At 43.7% G+C, this 23,219-nt stretch overlaps 1 protein-coding gene across 1 annotated transcript; it reads left to right on the top strand.

The window, feature by feature from the left end:
* Positions 1 to 290: 290 nt before the first annotated feature.
* Positions 291 to 20,495, top strand: NIPAL4 (NIPA like domain containing 4). The gene is made up of 6 exons (XM_040345079.1): positions 291 to 530; positions 16,148 to 16,393; positions 18,227 to 18,283; positions 18,730 to 18,820; positions 18,913 to 19,073; positions 19,239 to 20,495. Exons 1-6 carry the CDS (start codon positions 482 to 484, stop codon positions 19,880 to 19,882), a joined length of 1,248 nt encoding a protein of 415 aa, XP_040201013.1. The 5' UTR covers positions 291 to 481; the 3' UTR covers positions 19,883 to 20,495.
* Positions 20,496 to 23,219: the final 2,724 nt, after the last annotated feature.

The raw sequence follows: 23,219 nt of genomic DNA, 5'->3' as shown, positions 1-23,219 counted from the left end.
ACAAACAGATTTTCTTAAGGTATTATATATAATTTTAATATTTTATTATATAGCTTTTTTTTTTTTACAAATAGAGTATAGAGATTTTTTAAGAAATGTATTTGCATACGCAGTCCTGATAATAAAAATCTGAGGCAAAATCAGTCGTTTTTCTGCAAAAATTGTTGCTCATCAAATCAGGACGGGACCTTTTCCCCTTTATTTGGGAAGATGGATGGTGCAATGATGTTAATCGCTCCCAGGATCGCTCCCAGGGATACAGGTACACCTGTACAAGAGACTACATTTGGAAGTTTAGTGGCACACAAGGCGAGACTAATTGCAGCAGGGAGGGTGAAACTGTGTGGAGTAGGAGGTGTGTGAAACCTATTGAAGGGGTGGAGTTGGATACTATAGCCTGTTTAACAACAGGTGAGGGAGAAGACGTTTAACACAACAAGAGTGATCTTGTAGTATTGGGATGTATACAGCCTGACGGGGCATGCTTGTTTCTTATATGGCTTCCTTATCAGATCTCAGCTGTGCCAATGGTGAGTACTTTACAAATTACTTTAAGCAGGATGTTTTTTTATTAAAAAAAAGCTATATTGGTTTAAATGGGCCCATTATGGAAGCCAGTGTGCATTTAAACTACCAACAAGACTGAGACCCCTTTCACACTTGAGGCCTTTTTCAGGCATTTTAGCGCTAAAAATAGCGCTTGAAAAAAGCCTCATCTGCAATTCCAGTGTGAAAGCCTGAGTGCTTTCACACTGGGGCACTGCGCTGGCAGGAGGTAAAAAAAAAGCCCTGCAAGCAACTTCTTTAGGAGCGGTGTATACACCATGATTTCAATGGGCAGTGCCGCCAAAGCGTCTCGGCAGCGACCCTTTGTGGGCGTATTTAATCCTTTTATTTGGCCGCTAGCGGGGGTTAAAGCATCCTGCTAGTGCCCGTAAAATGCCAGTAAAGCGCTTAGTTTAATCGTCGCTTTACCAGCATTTTTCAGGCGCTGGCAGTGTGAAAGGGCTCTAAGTGGTGGATGTGTGTGCCCCCTTCACATTCTGGTGAATTGCATCAACTTGTTAAGGAAGCCCATTTATTTCAATAGTCTACCAATGCATAAGGGCAGGGGAAAAAAAAAAGATAAAATGCACCCTTTTTTTTTTTTTTCTGATGCGGCACAGCAACGCATTAATGAGCATTACGATGTGCTGCAATGCTGGTGTATTTTCAAAACATCATGCTACAAATAGTGAGTGTACTAGTAAGAATAAAAGGACCTGCTGAGGAATGTTAATTGTATTCTAATGTAGGGGCCCACACTTTGTGCAATGAAAATTGATGGCAATGCGCTAAACATGCTTTGTAACACACAGTGTAAGGCACCCCTTATGACCTTATCACATTTTTTGTGTTAGACCTCTCTGGGCGTTTAAGCCCCTGTGCATGAGATTATTGCTTTTTGTGTGTGGGCAGCAGGCGCACCATCCGCTGCCAGCAACCCATACACCGCTATTAGAGGCTGAAACTTGTTTTGGCTTGTCGGTGCACCAAGTGGTACTAAAATTTAGGTCAGTATGCACTTAAAATGCTGGCATTGGTCCCTGGGCGCATACTGCCCATCCAGAAGCTCTGTCTGGGTTTTACAGGTGGCACGCCTGTGCCTTCCTCCTGCACGAAAATGACGACAGAATTTGGTACGACTGGGCACGATTGAATTATACCCCTCTATAGGTCTGTGTACGCTCCGCTATGCACAATGGACACGGATGTAGTCTCGCTCTCCTCTATGGGACAATCGGATGGAAACTGGCCGCCTGTTCATTTCTATCTGGACGAATGGGAAAATAGGACTGCCATCCATGGGCATCTGCAGAATTTTTTTCAGGGGGAGGGCATCATTTTAAGGTCACCCATGCTCCGCCCCTTTTTGACAATGTCATTACGGTCAGAGACTGCAGACGTAACACAGGAGATGGTCAGAGACTGCAGACAAAGTACATATATATTACACTCAGATACATTACACCCCCCCATACATACACAATCATTAGTATTAGGGTTGTCCTGATACCACTTTTTTTTAAGTACTCGCCGATACTGATTACCGATGCGTTTTTTTTTTTTTTTTTTTTTTTTTCCAATGGGCTTTCTTTTTTTTTGCGGGGGGGGGGGGGGTTTATTTTAATTTGTATTTTTTTACAAAAAAAAAAATTTTTAATTATTTATTACAATACTTTTATTTTTATCAGCCCTGTTGGGGGGCTTTGGTGAGATATCAGGGGTCTTAACAAACCCCTGATATCTCCCCCTTGAGACAGAAAAAAGAGACAGAGGATAGAGATTCCCCAGTCCCTTTCTCTGCAGCCTCAGCTGCACTGAAAATGAATGGAGAGAAGACAGCGGCTCCTCTCCATTCATAAACTGAGACATCATAATCACAGGAGGTTACAAAGTTTCCGTTATGTGAATGGACACAGTCAGTGATCACTGACTCTGTTCATACAGAAAAGTAAGGAGGAGGACATGGAGGGGGATACGGAGGAAAACTGGAGGGGGGACAGCAGCAGAACGGAGGGGGAACAGCAGAACGGAGGGGGCATGGAGGGGGACTGGAAGAGGATGCGGTGACAGTCATCGGTGATCGTGTGTGGGAGAGTTACAAGAACTGAACATCGCTGTATAGATTTCACTAAAGAAACTGAAAGCCGCGGGGGGGGGAGAATCTTATAACTCCCCCATGCACCGTTTACCACTGACTGCCCAGGTATTGGGTGAAGCATCGGGAGCATTTGCCCGAGTACAAGTACTTGGGAAAATGCTCGGTATCGGTACTAGTATCGGTATTGGGACAACCCTAATTAGTATGGAGAACTCCCCTCCAGTCAATTCCTATATTGCAATCTTCAGATGACATTTTAAAGAGAATTAAATAGATTACTATCCCCATAAAAAGTAGATGGAAGGCTCTAACAACTGCTACACATGCCAAGCAGCTCAGATAAGGCTGGGGCCCCATGCGATGGGTGTTCTCGGGGGGCCTCTATCTAGAGCGCTGGGCCTCTCACACATGTCTAGGCAGTCCGAGGAGAGGAGATAAATCATTGACTCCCGGCCCTGGGACATGCAGTACGGCACATGTATACTTGCCTATAGGTAGCACCAGCCCTGCCAGGGGGGCCCATGCCGCCAACCATCTGTTTTTTGGCAGATCGGATGGTGGCGGGTGTCAGTGGACATATCCGCTGCTCCATAGAACAATGCAGGGTCCGATCAGGTCTGCTTGTCAGTTTTTCAGGCGGAACTGATCGGACAGCCCGTGTAAAAGGGACCTATATTAGGCCTAGTTGACACCTATGCATTTATATATTATTTTTATTGTGCGTTTCAGTTTAGCAGAATCGCTCTACAGTCCATTTAACATGGTTTCCTATGGGTCATGTTCACATCCGTGCATTTTATGTAAGGAGCCAGGGACTTTTTTTTTTTTTTTTTCTGGTTTTTGACTTCATAGACTTCAATTAATCAAAAACGTTTATTAAAAAACGCAAAATGCACCTAGATTATGCAATCTGCATAGGTGTGAACTAGGCCTAAATTCAAAATGCCCAAATACCTTCATTTCCTGTCCCATAGCTAAATCTCCCCAATGGTATGGTGGGGGGAAAAAAATCTGACAGGGGTTATAACCCTCCTTTTGCTTCATCCAAAATGGGAAAAGAAAGTTTTTTTTTTTTTTTGCCTTTAGTTGCACTTTAACTGCTTCCAGTCCAGCCGCCACAGTTATACTGCAGCAGGTGGGCACAGCTGTGTGAGCCGTCATAGCTGTACGTCGGCTCTTTAAGACGCCGTAGCAGGCGCACGTGTGTGTCCCCCAGAGCCAATGCGCATGCCCAGCGGGCACGATGACCACCAGGAGCAAGAACCAGGATGTGTGTGTGTGTGTGTGTGTGTGTGTGAGAACGCACACATCCCAGTTCTGTCAGGGGAAAGTACTAAGTAGGAACAACGATCTGCCTCCTCCTCCTAGTCAGACACATCCCCCCCCCTCACAGTTAGAAACACACATGGGGAACACGGTTAACCCCTTGATCGCCCCTAGTGTTAACCCCTTCCCTGCCAGTGAGATTTATACAGTAATCGGTGGCTATTTTTAGCTCTGATCGCTGTATAAATGTCACTGGTCCCAAAAAAGTGTCAAAAGTGCCCGTCGTAATGTTGCAGCCCCAATTAAAGATCACTGCCATTGCTAGTGTTGGGGGGGATAGATTTATGGATTTTTTTCCCCCTATTTTGTAGACGCTATAACTTTTGCGCAAATAAAAAAAAATATGCTTATTGCCATTTATTTTTTACCAAAAATATGTAGAAGACTATTAGGTAGATTCAGGTAGAATGGAATAAAGTTACGGCGGCGTAGCTTAGCGTGTTTAGGCTACGCCGCCGTAAGTTAGCTAGGCAAGTAATGATTCTCAATGTACTTGCCTGCTAATATACGGCGGCGTAGCCTAAAGCGGGCGGGCGTAAGGGCGCCGAATTCAAATCTGTGTTAGGGGGGCGTGTTTAATGGTAATAAGGCTTGACCTTACGTTTTTGAAGTTTTTTTGTTACTGCAAATGCGCCGGGCACCTACATTTCCCAGTGTGCATTGCAGCTAAGTACGTCGTACGGGCCTATTGATTTTGACGTGGACGTAAACAACGTAAATCCCGAATCACAGATGACTTGCGCAAACGGCGTAAAAAATTCGAATTTCGATGCGGGAACGGCTGCCATACTTGACATTACTATTCCACTAGGGCCTAGCTCTAACTTTACGTGGCCTATCTCTTACGTAAACGGCGTAAAAGTACTGCGTCGGCCGGGCGTAGGTTCGTGAATCGGCGTATCTCCTCATTTACATATTCTACGCCGACCGCAATGGAAGCGCCACCTAGCGGCCATCCAAAATATTGCAATATAAGATAGGACGGCAAGCCGTCGTATCTTAGATATGTTTAAGCGTATCTCTGTTTGAGCATACGCTTAAACATAAGTCGGCGTTAGGTCGACTTATCTACTGATAAGTCGGCCTAACTCTACCTGTATATATATATATATATATATATATATATATATATATATATATATATATATATATATATATATATATATATATATATATATATATATATATATATATATATATATATAATTTTGGCCTAAACTGATGAGGATTTTTATTTTTTTTGGAGATATTTATTATAGCAAAAGATACAAAAAAATACATACATACATACATACATACATACATACATACATACATACATACATACATACATTTTTTTTGTCTGGTCAGGAAGGGGGCAAATACTTTCAGGGCTCAAGTCTTGCGGGAACACTTTTTTCACAGCAGGAACTCACTTCCCTTTGCAGGACTAGAGCAGCCGAGCTTCTTTCTAAATCCTGCAATAACTGGCGGCAGACCTCCGCAATGTCTCCTGGGAACAATGACAAAAGCTCCCAGGAGACATTACAGCATCGAGGAAGTGACGGAATACCCGCACACTACCCGATGAATCCATATACAGGAAGTGGCCAGTAACATAAAGGATTACTAAGGTACAGTTGAATCGAGAAAACAAACAAACACGCAGTTTAGTAATTATGCATATGAGCGTATTTTTTATTTTTTTTGGTGGGGGAGTGGATCTTTTTCCCCAGGACTTAACCCCTGGCTGAAGTGGTTAATGCAATACACCTTAATGCACAGTGAAACATTAAATTAATGCAAAGCATATTATAAAGGGGACCATGGAAGCACCTGCATGTACTCAAAGTTACCTAAGGTGCTCTCTTGCACAACGCCAACCTGGGCTCAAGTCCTGCGTGAACGCGTGGGAACGGAGTTCCTGCACTTTTTTCACAGAAGGAACTCAGTTCCCATTGCAGGACTAGAGCAGCCGAGCCGCCCGAGCCATTCCTTCACTAAGCGGCGATGCCCAGCTCGAGTCACTGTCAGGCGAACCTTAGTAATCCTTTATGTTACTGGCCGCTTCCTGTATATGGATTTATCGGGTAGTGTGTGGGTATTCCGTCACTTCCTCGATGCCGCAATGTCTCATGGGAGCTTTTGTCATTGTTCCCAGGAGACTTTGCGGAGGTCTGCCGCGAGTTATCGCGGGATTTAGAAAGAACTTGCCAGTAACAAAGGATTACTAAGGTACAGTGGATCGAAGAAAAAAATAAAAATAAATGCGGTTTAGTAATTATGCATATGAGCGTATCATTTTTTTTTTTTTGTGGGGGAGTGGATCTTGGTTGGGAGTTCCCACACTTTTTTCCCCAGGACTTGACCCCTGACGTCAACAACATGGCAACTTCAGATCCCAAAATCAAGCTTGGTACTCCTGGGCCTCCTTGATTGGCTTTCACCTGCAATAAGCTACCTGAGAGGGTGAGGGTGGGGAACCATGCTTGCCCAAGTGCAAACACAAGTTCTGAAGTTTGCATTGCCATAAAATTAATGCCTTGAGTTTTGGGCTGCAAAAAACGTTCTTGGTGTATGTGCAAGGGAAAGGTTGGGAAATGGCCATTTATATAATCCAGATAAAAGCCAATTTACAGAATGTGGATTCAGCCCCTTTTGTCAAGAAAGGCTTTCTTTAAAGCTAGGCAACCATACATGAAAAGATACCTGTGAGTGATTGCACAGTGAAACTGCTAATAGCCATTGCTAGCAATTGGGCAGACTGGAATTTCTTGTCCCTCTGTTTATGTGGAATGTCAGATTATTTTGTCCTGAACAACCATGCTAAGTGCAAATTCTATGGTTATGACCTAATGAGATCAGGTTGCACTACCAACTTTGTTACACAGATGATGTTTTGTGAGATCTGAAAACAAGATACCTGTCCTCGTACTGTCCCAGCTTAAATCGCTGTCACTGGCTGGTTAGGGGTCATGTAGGGTTGCCACCTCATCCCTTTAAACCCGAACACATATTAATTACACAGGTTCTGTGGCTGATCGCTCACCTGGAGCCTTATCAGCATTAAATTTGCCTCAGAACCTCTGTAATTAATATGTGTTCGGGTTTAAAGGGATGAGGTGGCAACCCTAGGGTCATGTTGTATTCTATGATCAATATGTGGCATTCATAGACTTGTTGACACTTTTGACTGTTGATAGGTGGAAGTATTCTAAACCTAAAGTCTTCCTAACGTCCTGCTGTTAGAGGTAACCTGAGTCTGGCTTTAGTTAAACCAGAGTAATCCTTATTCTTGACGTATTGACTTTGACTTTTTTTTTTTTTTTTTTTCTTTTAATCGCATGTTAAGCTTGGGAATCCTGTTGATCTTGTGCACACAAATTAAATGTGTGGTGTGTGTGTGTTTTTTTTTTTTTCTATTTATTTATATATGTAGCATTACCCCCCCAGTGGAGCTGCTGGATTTTTGGGCGGCGTGTTACCTCGTGGCTCCTCCGAAATTCCTAGGGGTGAATGATGCGTATTGTATGTAGTAGAAGTAAAGGAATGTCCAGACAGGTGCTCTTTGCTGTGCTCTTTATTACCCAGCCGGGTAAAAACAGTAAACTTGTGGTGAGGAAAGTAAAGCTGAAGAAAATAGCAGATTCAGGCGTAATGATAGGAAACCGTCCTGCTCCCAAACGTAACACTCCTTTTCACCACTCCCGCTGGAGTGGGTTTAGTGTACCCCGACAGGCCTCTCTCACTGACCTGGCAGCCAGAGTATCACTCGGACAGTTGTAGGATAAAGTCTTTGCCACAGACCCTACTTGGTGGACTTGAACTTGGGAGACCCCTCTCAATGAACCTCAGAAAGATACCTCTGCCACAGGACCTCTCTGGGTTGAATTCTTGGATATACGCCTCCTTAAATGAGTTGCGTCTGGATCTCCTTCAACTTGTCGCCCAGGTACCGACCGACAGGTGATCAATCCCTCGGTGTCCGGCTACCTCGATCCCCGGTGGTTTGTCCAGGCCCTTTTGGACCGCCAGCCTCTCAATGGGGCTCCTCAGACCGACTCCCCACCGAACAGCAGTACAGCTTGGAAAACTCAGTGGGAACCCAGTCACTCACTGGGTCCCCATCGCTGTTCAGATGCTCCGGGTCAGCATGGCCCCGGAACCAGGAACACTGCATGGCACGCACGCCCCGAACAGGTAGGCCATAACATGGGGGCACCGTGATGTGGCCACCCTAAAGGTGGGTGCCACACTGGACGAAGAAGACCCAGAACCAATGGTGTCTGCCCCATAAATACCCCTCCCCAGCATGCACAGCGAGGACAAACCCTCGTGGTTGGCTGCTGGGAAAGAGAACCCAAACCTTGACTCCACTGCTGCCACCTGCACCGGGGGTGGAAGAACACCCCAGCACAGCAGAATGGGCTCACAGCACAGCCAAGCTGAGACAGAGACCACACTTGGCTACTAACAATCTGGATCCGAGTTTAACTACACTCTGATCTACCCTTAAATTTAACTAGCACCAGTACTGTAAAGTACATAGGATATATATATATATATATATATATATATATATATATATATATATATATATATATATATATATATATATATATATATATACTCTAAGCTTGATGTTCGGGTCGAACATCGAGTGTTCTGCGGAAAATGAGAGCGGCGCGGAACGCCCCATAATGATAATGCACAGCGATATCGCCGTACATTGCTGTATGATGATTGGCCAAAGAATGCACCATGACCTGCATGCTTTGGCCAATCCCAGGGCCCTCTGCTAAGAGAGACATAATTGGCCAAAGGCAGGGAACAAACTGCCTACATTTGAGGGGACAAACTGGCGGCATTTGATGTGGGGTGTTTTTTTTTTCAGTTTGTTTTGCGCCCCCCCAAAAATGTTGAGCACCACCTGCCACTGTCTGGAGAGTGTGCTGGCCATGCAAGAACTGGGATGTTTTCAGCTTCCAGGAATTGTGTACAAATCCTTGCACCATGGGGCCATGCATTATCATGCTGCAACATGAGGTGATGGTCGTGGACGAATGGCCCAACAATGGGGCTCAGGAGCTCATCACAGTACCTCTGTGCATTCAAAATGGCATCAATAAAATGCACCTGTATTGTTGTCCATAGCATACGCCTGCCCATACCATAACCCCACTGCCACCATGGGCCACTCGATCCACAATGCTGACATCGGCAAACCGCTCACCCACACAACACCATACACGCTGTCTGCCCTGTACAGTGAAAACTGGTATTCATCCGTGAAGAGAACACCTTTCAAAGTGCCAGATGCCATCGAATGTGAGCATTTGCCCACTCAAGTCGGTAACGATGACGAACTGCAGTCAGCTTATGGTAGAGAAATTAACATTTAATTCAAGGGCAACAGCTCTGGTGGACATTCCTACAGCCAGTATGCCAATTGCACGCTCCCTCAAAACTGCACATTTTATTGTTGCCAGCCTAGGACACACCTGTGCAATAATCATCTAATCACCATCTTGATATGCCACACCTTGTGAGGTGGATGGATTATCTTGACAAAGGAGAAGTGCTCACTAACACAGATTTGTGAACAATATTTGAGAGAAATGGGCCTTTTGTGTATATAGTAAAAGTCATAGATCTTTGCGTTCAGCCCATGATAAATGGGGACAAACAAAAGTGTTCCCCTTCTTCTTCTTTAATTTTGCTCAGTGTAGATAAGGATGTATACCCATCTGTCTTCTTGATTCCTGGATAGAGACGGGTCTGCTTTACTTCTTGAGAATCCCTTACTAGTAAGTACTTTGTTCACTTTCTCATTCCACATCCTTGCAGATTGCTTAAGACCGTAAATGCTCTTCTGAAGTTTACACACAAGGTTGTCTCCTTGCTCAAACCCTGGTGGTTGCTCCATGTAGAGCTTTTCCTTAACCACTTGCTTACTGGGCACTTAAACCCCTCTCCTGCCCAGACCAATTTTCAGCTTTCAGCGCTGATGCACTTTGAATGACAATTGCGCGGTCATACAACACTGTAACCAAATTTAATATTTTTTTTTTGTTTACACAAATGGAGTTTTCTTTTGGTGGTATTTAATAACCACTGGGGTTATTATTTTTTGCTAAACAAAAATGGAAATAAAAAAATATGTTTCATATTTTGTTATAACATTTTGCAAATGGGTAATTTTTCTCCTTCATTGATAGGGCTGCACTGGTGGCCGCTGATAGGGCTGCACTGGTGGGTGGCATTGACGGGTGAATGATTGGGGGGTCACATCATCGCAGAGTGGTACTGTGGATATGATAAAAGATACAGTGCCACGTCCTGAAGTAATGAGTTGTTAAAATTGGTAGGTTTGGCAGATGGACTTTATAGGCAAAACACAGTTGAATGTTTAAAATTCTATGCTTTTAATAAATAGGATATACAATACACAAAATAATAACATTAACTATTCACAAAAAAAAACTGAAAAACTTAGAACAGTAACACACCACCTAGAAAGTTCATACGTGTAAGGATTCTTCCAGTATACAAAGAGTGAAGACAAAGCGTCACTTCCTATACTAGAGCAGGGGTGGGCAATTATTTTTTCGATGGGGCCACATGAGAAACTAAAAATATTTTGGAGGGCCGGGCCAAAAGGCTAAACTCAATACTGCATAAAATCAATTGTATTTCTTTATAAAATGCACTAAATATCATCGTTGGACAACTGGTACGAGTACTTGTTATAGACATGGCACAGGAGGGGGACAGATGCTGGGGACATGACACAGGAGGGGGACAGAGGCTGGGGACATGGCACAGGAGGGGGACAGACGCTGGGGACATGGCACAGGAGGGGGACAGACGCTGGGGACATGGCACAGGAGGGGGACAGACGCTGGGGACATGGCACAGGAGGGGGACAGACGCTGGGGACATGGCACAGGAGGGGGACAGACGCTGGGGACAGGCAGCCACTGTTTAATCAATAACAATTGATTAAACAGTGGCTGCATGTGATGGGCACAGTGGATGCGTTTGATGGGCACAGTGGTGACAATTGATGGCACAGTGGCTGCGTGTGATGGGCACAGTGGCTGCGTTTGATGGGCACAGTGGCTGCGTTTGATGGGCACAGTGGCTGCGTGTGATGGGCACAGTGGCTGCGTGTGATGGGCACAGTGGCTGCGTGTGATGGGCACAGTGGCTGCGTGTGATGGGCACAGTGGCTGCGTGTGATGGGCACAGTGGCTGCGTTTGGGAACAGTGGCAACAATTGATTGCACAGTGGCTGCGTGTGATTGGCACAGTGGCTGCGTTTGATGGGCACAGTGGCGACAATTGATGGCACAGTGGCTGCGTGTGATGGGCACAGTGGCGACAATTTATGGTGGCACAAGTGGCTGCGTGTGTTGGCACAAGTGGCTGCATGTGTTGGCACAAGTGGCTGCGTGTGATGGGCACAGTGGCGACAATTGATGGCACAGTGGCTGCGATTAATGTTTTTTTTTTAGTCCGAGACGGCGAACGTGGCTAAAAATAACACAATTTTTTTTTTTTTTTTAAACTGCCATTTATTTATTAAAAAAAATGATGGTCACCTCACCTCAGTCCGCCTCCCCAATACAGTAATTTCATTATTTAAGGAGTGTTTTCTTTACACTGACTAATTCAGTCTTCTGTTGCTTGCAGACAGCACTAGGCACTGGCAGGCTGAGGAGGCTCCTCGTGACTTGTCCTTCTTGCAAGCGCCGACAGACACACGGCTTACCGCGCAGAGACGAGTCCTCCCTCTCTCACCTCGTGACCTCGCCTCCGGTGTGACGTCACGCGGCGCACGCCGCTGAAATGAACCGACACGACCAACTGAATAGGGGGGGGGAGCGACAAGCACACAAAGTGACAGGAGGAAAGGGAGCCAGGAGCGCACTCGGCAGCCAGGCAGTCGGCACACAATGTGTAAAGTGCCGCTGCCCGTGGCCCCGCGCTGTGACAGTGAGTGACACACTGGCTGATCGCGCCCCCCTCCTGCACTAAATGGTAGTGCCCGGAGCACTCGCCCCTCCCGCCCCTGCCTTGTACCGTCCCTGCCTACTGTTATCACCGCGGCGGGGAACATTACAGACATCGTTCGTTTGAACAGCTGTTTTCCCCGCTGCGCATAGACACTCCCCCTTGGACGGATCTGTCCAATCGCGAGCAAGGAGGAGTGTCTATGTGACTCCCCCTTGCTCGCGATTGGACAGATCCGTCCAAGGGGGAGTGTCTATGCGCGGAGGGGAAAACAGCTGTTCAAACGAACGCTGTCTGTAATGTTCCCCGCCGCGGTGATTAACGTGGCAGCGGATTTCGGCGGCGGGGGGGCCGGATTAAAAGGTCCGCCGGGCCGTATACGGCCCGCGGGCCGTAGTTTGCCCAGGTCTGTACTAGAGTATACTAGTAGTTGAATTATTAACCAAAGCGGTGTGTCGCATACTGCTTAACTCAACATGTTGCGCGTGGAAATGCTTCCTCAGGAGTTTTAATGCAATTTCTAAAGAATAAATTTTTTATTTACATCAACATTTAAGAAAGCATCAATATTTGTTTATTCTGGATGCTGCACAGCCCTCCACAGTACCCGTCTGCGTCTGAATTACTTTAAAAAGTCCACCGGTCCTATTACAGCGAAACAGGCTGTGCTTTCTTTGTTGTGCTTTGTGCCTTTGTACATCTTAAGAGCTTTGTCATTATGGCATGTATTTTCTTGCCTTCTGTCATATTCATTGATTTCATTTGCCTTTGACATATTCCAGTGTCAGCTCCTGCTTGGGTCTGGTTTCTAAAGCCTTAATAAGAGCCGTATATGTCTCTGGAAGGCTGCAGAGGAGCAGAGCAACAATATGGTTATCTTTTGATGTCTGTAGCTGCTCTATGATCTTCAGCATAACTTTCACATGGTCACACATATGCAGTCTTCTTGTCTCCTCTTTTTTTATTAAGCTTTCTGTTGAGGCTTGAACGCTCATGCAGTCCACATACATTTTGGCCATTTTCTCTGTTCTTATGCGCATAATAGACATGTGCAATTCCTTTTAGTTCCAAATTCGTTTTTCATCTAATTTTCACAAATTCGTTCCGAATTTTTACATTTTCGGATTTCTGAAAAAAGCTAAAAAAACTATAAAATGAATGCGTTTTTCAGCAGTACACATGTCTAGTGGATAAACAATACTCTTGTATACAGCAATACGCTTTACTTTAAAAAAAAATAAAAAATCTCTTTGCTGTAAATGACAGCACCTGGCCGTTTACTTGGCATTTCCTTCATCTATACCAGGCATTTTCCTTCATCTATACCAGATTCTAGGTGAGACCATTATTCTAGGTGAGAGTCTGGTCTATACAAAACAAAAAACTGTGCAGGGTTCACCTGAACTCCTTTTTTTTTTTTTTTTTTTTTTTTTTTGTAGGTGAACCTCCTAAATGGCTGAAATTCAGTTTGAACATAGATTTGGACTTAAGACCCCCTAGTAGTTTCTTATTTGTGTCCCATCCGTAAAAAAAAAAGGACATGGTTCCAGTAATCCATGTCCTTAGTCTGCTTGCCTTCAGCAAACTGTTTTTGCAAACTGTTTTGCGGGCTTTCTTGTGCATCATTCTGGGACGACAGCAATGCACAGCAATTTGATGCAGTGTGCGGCATATGGTCTAAGCACTGACATGGTCTTGGCCACCAGGCTACAGCTTGGTTTCAGGGTCTTGTGGCAATCTTCTTATAGCCTAGGCCATCTTTATGTAGAGCAACAATGCTTCTTTTCAGATCCTCAGAGTTCTTTGCCATGAGGTGCCATGTTGAACTTTTAGTGACCAGTATGGAGTCAGAGAGTGTGAGTGATTGCATTTGGATCCTTCTTTCCCTTTTTCATAACCTGACTGGTTGTATTCTGCTACTTTTTTTTTTTTTTTTCATACTAGTAATGGTGGCAATCAGTGACTAAGGCTGGGTTCACACTATTACAATTTTAGATGCCCACATTCAATGCGCATGTCAGGAGCCTGTGACCGGCTCTCTATGAATCTGGTTCACAGATCTCCGGGATGGCTGCAGAGCGAATTGCACAGTCCTGTGCATCTTCTGGTCCATTTGGGTAAGAATTTGGGCCAAAATCGGACATGAACCCGTGAACAGGGACACACAACGGACCCCTGCTGTGAGCCACTCCACATTGAGTTAAAGCGGGGGTCCACCCGGAATTTTTTTTTTTAACATTAGATTGAGGCTAATTACTGGAGGCAGAATCGGGTGTTTTTTTTTAAATCAATGCAGTACTTACCGTTTTAGAGAGAGATGTTTTCCGCCGCTTCCGGGTATGATCTTCGGGACTGGGCGTTCCTATTTGATTGACGGTCGCATACAGCGTGTCACGAGTTGCCGAACGTTTGTGCGGCTCTATACGGCGCCTGCGCACCGACGTTCGGCTACTTTTGGAAACTGGTGATGCGCTGTATGCGATGGTTGGAAGGCTGTCAATCAAATGGGAACGCCCAGTCCCACAGCCCATACCCGGAAGCGGCGGAGAACATCTATCTCTAAAATGGTAAGTACTGTATTGATTTTAAACAAAACACCCGATTCTGCCTCCAGTAATTAGCCTCAATCTAATGTTAAAAATGTATTTTTTGGGTGAACCTCCACTTTAAGAACCAAGCCTTCTAGTGGAACTGCGATATTGCGGTGGACAATCGGACGCCGACACTACTACAGTGATCAGTGCTAGAAATATGCACTGCCTCTGTACTAATTACACTGGCTGGGATGGGGTTAAACATTTAGGGTAATTAACCACTTATCTACCGCCCGCCGTCAAATGACGGCGGGAGGCAGACCCCATTGTTCTGGGTGGACGTCATATGACGTTGCGCCCTTTTAAGCCACTAGGGGGCGTGCCTGCGCCCCGTCACTGGGGACCCGATGCGCGTGCCTGGCGGCCGCGTTTGGCCCAGTAACTGAGCAGGACTATGGATCGATTTGTGTAAACACACCGATCCACGTCCTGTCAGGGAGAGGGGACCGATGGTGTGTTCCTTGTACATAGGGACAACCATCGGTCACCTCCCCCAGTCGCTCCCCCTCCCCCCACAGTAAGAATTACTTATTAGGGAATACATTGACACCCTTCCTCGCCCCCTAGTGTTAACCCCTTCCCTGCCAGTCACATTTATACAGTAATCAATGCATTTTTATAGCAGGGATTGCTGTAGAAATGTGGTCCCAAAAATGTGTCAGTGTCCGCCGCAATATCGCAGTCACGATAAAAATCGCTGATCGCCCCCATTACTAGTAAAAAAAAAAGAAGCTACAAATGTATCCCCTATAACTTTTGCGCAAACCAATAAACGCTTATTGCGATTTTTTTTTATTTTTTTTTTTTTTTTTTTAAACTTGTCCCTCTTCTTTTGTTTATAGTGCAATAAATAAAAATCAGAGAGGTGATAAAATGCCACCAATAGAAAAGCTCTATTTGTGGGGAAAAAATTATAAAAATTTCATTTGGGTACAGTGTTGCATGACTGCGCAATTGTCATTCAAATTGTGACAGCGCAGAAAGCTGAAAAATTGCTTTGGCAAGAAGGGGGGGGAAAGTGCCCAGTAGGCAAGTGGTTAAAGGGTTAACTGTTTTTAGCCAGTGTTTTTAGTGTCTGAATATGCTGCTTTTACTAGGGGAAGAGATGGATTTTAGTCCACAAAATCCATCCCTCCCTGCCCCCTGTCAGAACAGAGATCTGCCTTGTTTGCATAGGTAGAGCTCCATTCTGAGTCTGTGCCAGACAATCAGCAGGAGCCAGTGGATATCGAGTGCCTGGCATCCGCAGATTGGCTTCTAATGTGAATAATCGCAGCAGAAGTGGCATGCCGGCAGCGTGCACCCCCTACAGGCAGAAGTACATAATACATTATCCGTCGCAGAGCTGCCGACCTGCAGGTAACCCAATGTTGCCATAGGATAGGTGTATATGACTATTGTAGGAACATTGGGTTGGAAGCTTCTCTGTGACTGGTATTTGATGGTTTTATCGGTTGTGAGTGCCTCAGAAATGCTCAATGCTAATGTATGAAATACTAGTAAAATCTGTGTAAAGGTATGCAGTCATTGTATTGTTGTGGAATGTTAGTCATTTTATGAGTAATCATTTATTGTCTTTTCTTTGCAGGGACCTTGGTGACGCTCACCTGCCTCTCACGCCAAGTGGTCTGCCAGATTCTGAATGAAGCTGACCTGTCTAACTGTACTTACCAAAACCTGACCTTTGGTGCAAGCGTTGCATCAAGCAAGACCAATTCTGAATTCCTTATTGGCCTGGCACTTGCTGTGTTTTCTAGCTTTCTGATTGGCGGCAGTGTCATTCTGAAGAAAAAGGGGCTTTTGCATCTATCTGAGCAGGGCAGGACACGGGCAGGTAGGAAAACGCAATGCTAATGGATGGGGGGGGGGGGGGGTTTCTCTCCTTTTTCAAGGCTGGTCTTCAATGATGTGGACCATAACCTCTTTTTATATTTTGGTGACCCATCACCACAGATCTTTGTGACTGGTTACATGCATATTTATGTTAGTAAAATCTTTATGTAACAAAATGCTACTTCCAAATTTTTTTATTTTTTCATTTCTTTTGGGCCTGACATTTACCTTTCTCATATGTGCAAACGAAACCCCTGTTTTAACGTAAACTGCTAGACAAGAGAATTAGATTTATGGCTGGTTGGTAGGTTGAGCTGGGAACTTTTCTTGTTTGACGTGCATTATCCTTCCATGTGCTCTTTTGTTGTTAAGGCCAGTACAGTTGCCATTTGTTTGTACTGTTGGTTTTTTGGTGAGGGGGCGCACTGGACACCTTCGCTGCCATTGTGCAATTTGCTGGGTGTCCAGTGCGTGCCCCTATTCCTTTTGAGGGTTGGGCTCCCTCCAGGCATACCTGCCATCAATTTATCCACTTATTATATACAGTATGTGCTCCTACTATGGAGGCTCTCAAAATGTTATAAAGTTAAGACTGCTGATATCACTGGGGTGCCTTGTCGTGGCCTCTGCAGCTTATGCATGTATTTGAAAACTAAAGCCCTGTTTTTATTGCGACCTGTGAGGACAATTTGGTGAGTTGAGCTAGAAATTTTGCTTGTTTGGTTATAGATTATACTGTATATTTACTTTCTGGTAGCTATTTTGCTAGAACAGAAAGTGAAACATTTTGGGGTTATCATCAAAATGGGAATCGAAGGGAAAAATTGTTTCGGTGAAAGCTGGCTAAGATTTCCCTTGGTGGAAAGTCTCTCTTGATCGGACACGGACAACAACAAAAATTAAATACAGGGGTTTTGCAGAGAGCAGGAAAAAGGTTTGGCCCTTTTTGTCACATTTTTATTGCTGTCTTTATCCCGCTGTGGAGACGTGCCCTCTCTATTTGTCTTGTCATTGTCTCTGGTACAAAAAGGTGAAATCCTGAAAAGTTTGAGTACTTGGAGCAAGAGGTGAGATAAAATGCTCCAATGGCAACACCTTTTCTTAAAGCGGAGGTTCACCCAAAAAATAAATTTTTAACATTGCATTCAGCCGAGTTGTCCTAATGACAATCGGCTGTTTTTTTTTTTTTTTTATCCCGTACATACCGTATTTTCACCGCTGCTTCCGGGTATGTCTTCTGCAGGACTGGGCGTTCCTAATTGATTGACAGGCTTCCGACCGTCGCGAGTTGCCGAAAGAAGCCAACCGTCGGTGCGCATGCGCCGTATAGAGCTGCACCGACGTTCGGCAACTCGTGACGCGCATTATGCGACGGTCGGAAGCCTGTCAATCAATTGGGAACGCCCAGTCCCGCAGAAGACATACCCGGAAGCGGCGGTGAAAATACGGTATGTACAGGGAAAAAAAACAGCCGATTGTCATTAGGACAACTCGGCTGAATGTAATGTTAAAAATTTATTTTTGGGTGAACCCCCGCTTTAAGGCAACTCTCTAAGCTGGGAATTCAATTCACTTCACTTGGAGAGATTTTCTGTTGTGTCTTTTTGGAAAAGGACAAAGAGAAATCTCCATGGTGTGACACTGGCGGCAAAAATACTCTGGCAGAAATTTTAAGCTCCCCCTTAAGTCAACTCTATCTAGAACTGAAAAAAAAAAAAACGGTTTTACTTTACTTGCACTTAATCCAGAGATGGAAAAATGTATGTACAAGCAGTGTTGAAGGTTTGTCACATTGCCTTTTTGTCTAATAATAATTATTATTTTATTTTTATAGGTGCTGGTGGACATGGGTACCTGAAGGACTGGCTGTGGTGGGCTGGACTTTTAACAAGTAAGTGTATTCCCCCCCCCCCATTCTCAAACAGGCATGCAAAATGTCATCTAAACAAAGTTTTCAGCTAGAATATGGTTTTGTTTAAAATCTAAATCTTATGGTCCATACTACTGTGATACCGTACAAGAAAAACCTATTGGCCATAGATAACTAACCAACCAATATAGACAGTGGTTTGCTAGGGTGAAAGACCCTATAAACATAGGGTACACCTTACTATTTCACTACAAGATAAAACCAAGGTTTTATGTATACTGGGTTCAGTCTTAATGGACCAATAAAGAATGTTCCAGCTTTAGCATTTTCTGATATTTTCATAGGGTAATTCATGTAGGTCTTTCCCTGGCATTGTGGCCTTCTTCTGTCTGGTACTGCTACTGGTGTATTGCATTTTGTATCTTTAAGTTATGTTCACTTTTGCATATATTTTTTTATTTTTGCAGTGGGAGGTGGAGAAGTTGCCAATTTTGCTGCTTATGCCTTTGCGCCGGCAACCATTGTTACACCACTGGGGGCCCTCAGTGTGCTGATCAGGTAATTGCCTTTCATAGGGCAAAGGCTCACTACTAACTAGCTGAGATGACAACATCATTTTAATGTTAACTTCACTTATTGTCCTTTTCCAGTGCTGTCATGTCATCTTATTTGCTGGGGGAACACTTGAACCTCTTGGGAAAGTTGGGGTGTGCACTCAGTGTGTTGGGGAGCACTGTACTGGTGATCCACTCCCCAGAAGAACAAGAGGTTACCACGGTGGAAGATATGACCTCCAAGCTTAAGGATCCAGGTAGGAGGGCCATAAATCTACTCCACACTCTATTCTAACAATTATCTATCTATTCTATAATTTCCTTGCTGCTAGATATGTAGAATATAATAGAACAGGCCCTATAATGCATTTACATTTCTAAAGTTTTTCTTGTTTAAATTCAATTCCTTTTTTAATTCACAGGTTTCCTTGTGTACATCAGCATTCTCTTCATCTGTTGCCTGGTCCTCATCTACTTTCTCTCACCTCGTTTTGGCCAAACGAACATTTTAGTCTATTTAGCGGTATGCTCCCTGTTGGGTGCCTTCTCAGTGTCTTCTGTAAAAGGTCTAGGAATAGCTGTGAAAGGACTTCTTACAGGCCTGCCAGTCTACCAGCATCCTTTGCCATGGATACTCCTCCCTATCCTCGTCATATCGGTTGTCACCCAGGTGAACTACCTCAACAAATCATTGGACACCTTTAATACATCTCTAGTCTTTCCAATCTACTATGTCTTATTCACTACAGTGGTCATTACAACATCCTTAATTTTGTTTAAGGAATGGGTGTCCATGTCGCCATTTGATGGTGTCGGTGCAGTGTGTGCCTTTCTCGTCATCATCTTGGGAGTCTTCATGCTCCATGCGTTCAATACCTTGGACATCAGCTTAAAGAGCCTTAGGCAACAGTTGCAAACCATTGCACCTGTCACAGAGGAAACTAAAGACTCAATCGCTGAAACCACCAAAGCGAAAACTAAGAAAGAAGACAAGATTACTTTAATAGACAACATGGAGACTGAGATCAGTGGTGGTATTCCCAAAGTGTTTGTTATTTACACTTAGTCTGGATTCATGAACTTTTTCCTCCACTGAGTAATTTTGGTCTTATGCTTTTGTGTACACAGTTATTCAGCAGGCCACAAAACGTGGAGGGTTTATAAAGCTCATGCGCTCTTGTGTGTTATGGGAATATATGATCCTTTGCCAGGTCTGATCACTTTGTTTTTTATAGACTTCTGATGATGATCCCATCCTGTATAATTTCATGTAACTTGGCAGCAACTCATAGCAGCCAGACAGAATTCAACATTCACTGATCTGATGTAAATTGAAATCGGTTACTATACTTTGTAGAGGTGGTTGCACCTCCAACAAAAGTGTGTCGGCCCTTCATTTTTGGAGGGGCCTTTCCTGATATGAGTCTTGGTGATGACCATGGACCAGGAATGAGAGAATGTTTGTCTTTGCCTTCATCCCTGGACAGACAGAAATGTATAATTAATCTGATGACCTTCGGTGTTGCATGTATGAAGATCTAATGAAGGATTACTAAAGAAAATTGGGTTGAGTCGCTTTAGTCAGAATTACACTTTGGGGGTTAATTACGAAAGGCAAATCCACTTTGCACTACAAGTGCAAACTGCACTTGGAAGTGCAGTCGCTGTAGATCCAAGGATATGCAAGGAAAATAAAAAAACTTAATTTTAGCTTGCACATGATTGGGTGATAAAATCGGCAGAGCTTCCCCTCATTTCAGATTTACAGTGACTGCACTTCCAGTGCAAAGTGGATTTGCCTTTCGTAAATAACCCTCTTTGTCTTTTTGAGGAGATTTTCCCATATATATATATATATATATATATATATATATATATATATATATATATATATAATGCTCCTAGATGGGGAAATTGGCAACAAAATCCTGACAGGTTTTTCGCACACTTTCAGAAATTTATCATCTCAAATTCACATGCAGGTCTGATTCTTTAGTGTCAGTCTAATCTGTATTGTGCCCATATTTTCACTTGGGTTCTGCCGTTTTGGAGGAGCTAGCAACCCTGGTGTGTGTGTGTGTGTGTGTGTGTGTGTGTGTGTGTGTGTGTGTGTTTTTTTTTTTGTGTTGCTGTCTGTGTCTCCCCGAAGCAGATTCATCCCAGTGAACATTTTATTTTCACCAGGAAAAATTGAGGTAAAAAAAAAAAAAAAAAGAGGAATAAAGGGAAAATGTGCCAATGAAAACGCTTGTTCCTAAGATACCAACCAAGGGGAGACCTGAGAGGTGTGTTAACCATTCCCTACTCTATTCAAAACATCAACAAATGTTTTGGCTTTAGCATGTATGGTTTAGTCAATGGGGGTTTATTTACTAAAGGCAAATAGGCTGTAAATGAGGTGAGGCTTCAATTTGCAAAGAATACCCAATCGCATGCAAGAAAAGTAAAAAAAAAAAAAAAAAAGACCGCATTTTTGCTTGCACATGATTGGCTAATGAAAGTCAGCAGAGCTTCTCCTCATTTACTAACCTCTGGAGCAAACTGCACAGTCTATTTGCCTTTATAAAAACCACCCAGTGTGCATAACACTCTATTGTGCATACATGAAAGGGAGGGGGTCAAATGAAGGGGGCTCTCTGCTGCTAGACAGTATGTATAGCGTTTTGAAGGCAAAGTACCTTGGTAATCAAATTTTGGTTCTTTTTAAGGAACGGGAATCGAACTTTAGGGAAATTGCTTTTTGATTTAATGTATACATGATGGCCTTGATGTGTAAATGTGTATAATTAGATTATTTTTTTGCATGAGCAGTGTTTAACATGTACATATATTTTAATATGCCAGTTTTTGTTAAATGTATTTTAAAGTAGCCTATATAATTTTGTTTCTTTTTTTTAAGTTCTAAAAGCTCTTTCACATCGTGTGTGTGTGTGTGTGTGTGTGTGTGTGTGTGTGTGTGTGTGGGGTGAGTCTATAGTACAATGCTGCATAATTGTGCCTTAGCAGATCATGTTTTGTTGGTTGAAGGAAATTGCTAAACACTTGGGTTTAAATGTCTAGAACTCCGCCTTGGTTTAAGCTATAGAGCGCAACTACAAAATATGTAGCTATTGGTGGTAATGTGACAGCAGAGTTATTCACACTAAAATATTTTATTGTGTTGTCACAATCTCTTTGGTGGTTTACAGTATATTCTGCTGATTTAGGCAAGAGTTTCATGCACTAAAAACACTGGACACATTCCACTAAATTGACACTATGAAGACAAAAATTTGGCAAATGGCAGTTCATTCTTTTGTACTGTACTACAAAAAAAAAGTCAATGACCCGGAGTATGCATTATGCCAATGAAGTCTACGTAGCTGTACATGTTTATTTTTTTATTAAATATAATAAAATTCACTTGATATTTTACTGCACAGGAAAGATTCACCTAAAGAAATTGATATCTGCTAAATATTTTGTGACTTAAAAAAAAAAAAACCACGCCTGTTTGCTAATTAAAATTGTCATCAAACACCTTGATCCTGTGTCCACATTGAAGACTATTAAAATACTACTGGGTGCCCATTTCAACGTCATTATTATTCAGGATTTATATAGCACCAACAGTTTACGAAGCGCTTCCCAATGTAGAGGTTGACAGTACAATTACAATACAGTTCATTACAGAAGGAATAGGAGGGTGCTGCTCATGGAGCTTACAATCTAAAAGGAGGGGGGAAGTGGTACAAAAGGGGATGATCTGAGAGGGTCATTGGGAACAGTTCTTAGGTGGAGGTGGGATAGGCTTCCCTGAATAAGTGAGTTTTCAGGGATCGCCTAAAGGCGGACAGGGTAAGGGCTAATCAGATGTACTGGGGCAGGGAGTTCAAGGATGGAAGAGGCTACGGAGAAGTCCTAGAAACGAGCATGGGAGGAGGTAACAAGGGAGCTAGAGAGCAGAAGGTCTTGGGAGGAGCAAAGAGGACGATGTGGGCGATATCTGCAGATGAGGTTGGCGATGTTGTGTATGGCCTTGTATGTTGTGGTTAGTATTTTATATGGTGGGGTAGGGGGAGCCAGTGAATGGATGGCAAAGAGGAGCAGCAGTCACAGGTGGGTTAGTAAGGGGTATTAGTCTCGCAGCAGCATTTATAATAGCCTGGGTAAAGGTAGGCCAGTGAAGAGAGTTGCAGTAGTTAAAGTGGGAGTTCACCCGAAAAACAATTTTTAACATTAGATTGAGGCTCATTTTGTCAAGGGGAATCAGGTGTTTTTTTTTTTTTTTAAATCGAAGCAGTACTTACCGTTTTAGAGAGAGAGAGAGAGATCTTCTCCGCCGCTTCCGGGTATGGTCTTCGGGACTGGGCGTTCCTATTTGATTGACAGGCTTCCGACGGTCGCATACATCGCGTCACGAG

The sequence above is a fragment of the Rana temporaria genome, chromosome 3, assembly GCF_905171775.1.
Source record: "Rana temporaria chromosome 3, aRanTem1.1, whole genome shotgun sequence".
NCBI classification, from domain to species: Eukaryota; Metazoa; Chordata; class Amphibia; order Anura; family Ranidae; genus Rana; species Rana temporaria.
The sequence above is the reverse complement of the archived record's forward strand: the minus strand, read 5'-3'. Positions and strand labels throughout refer to the sequence as shown.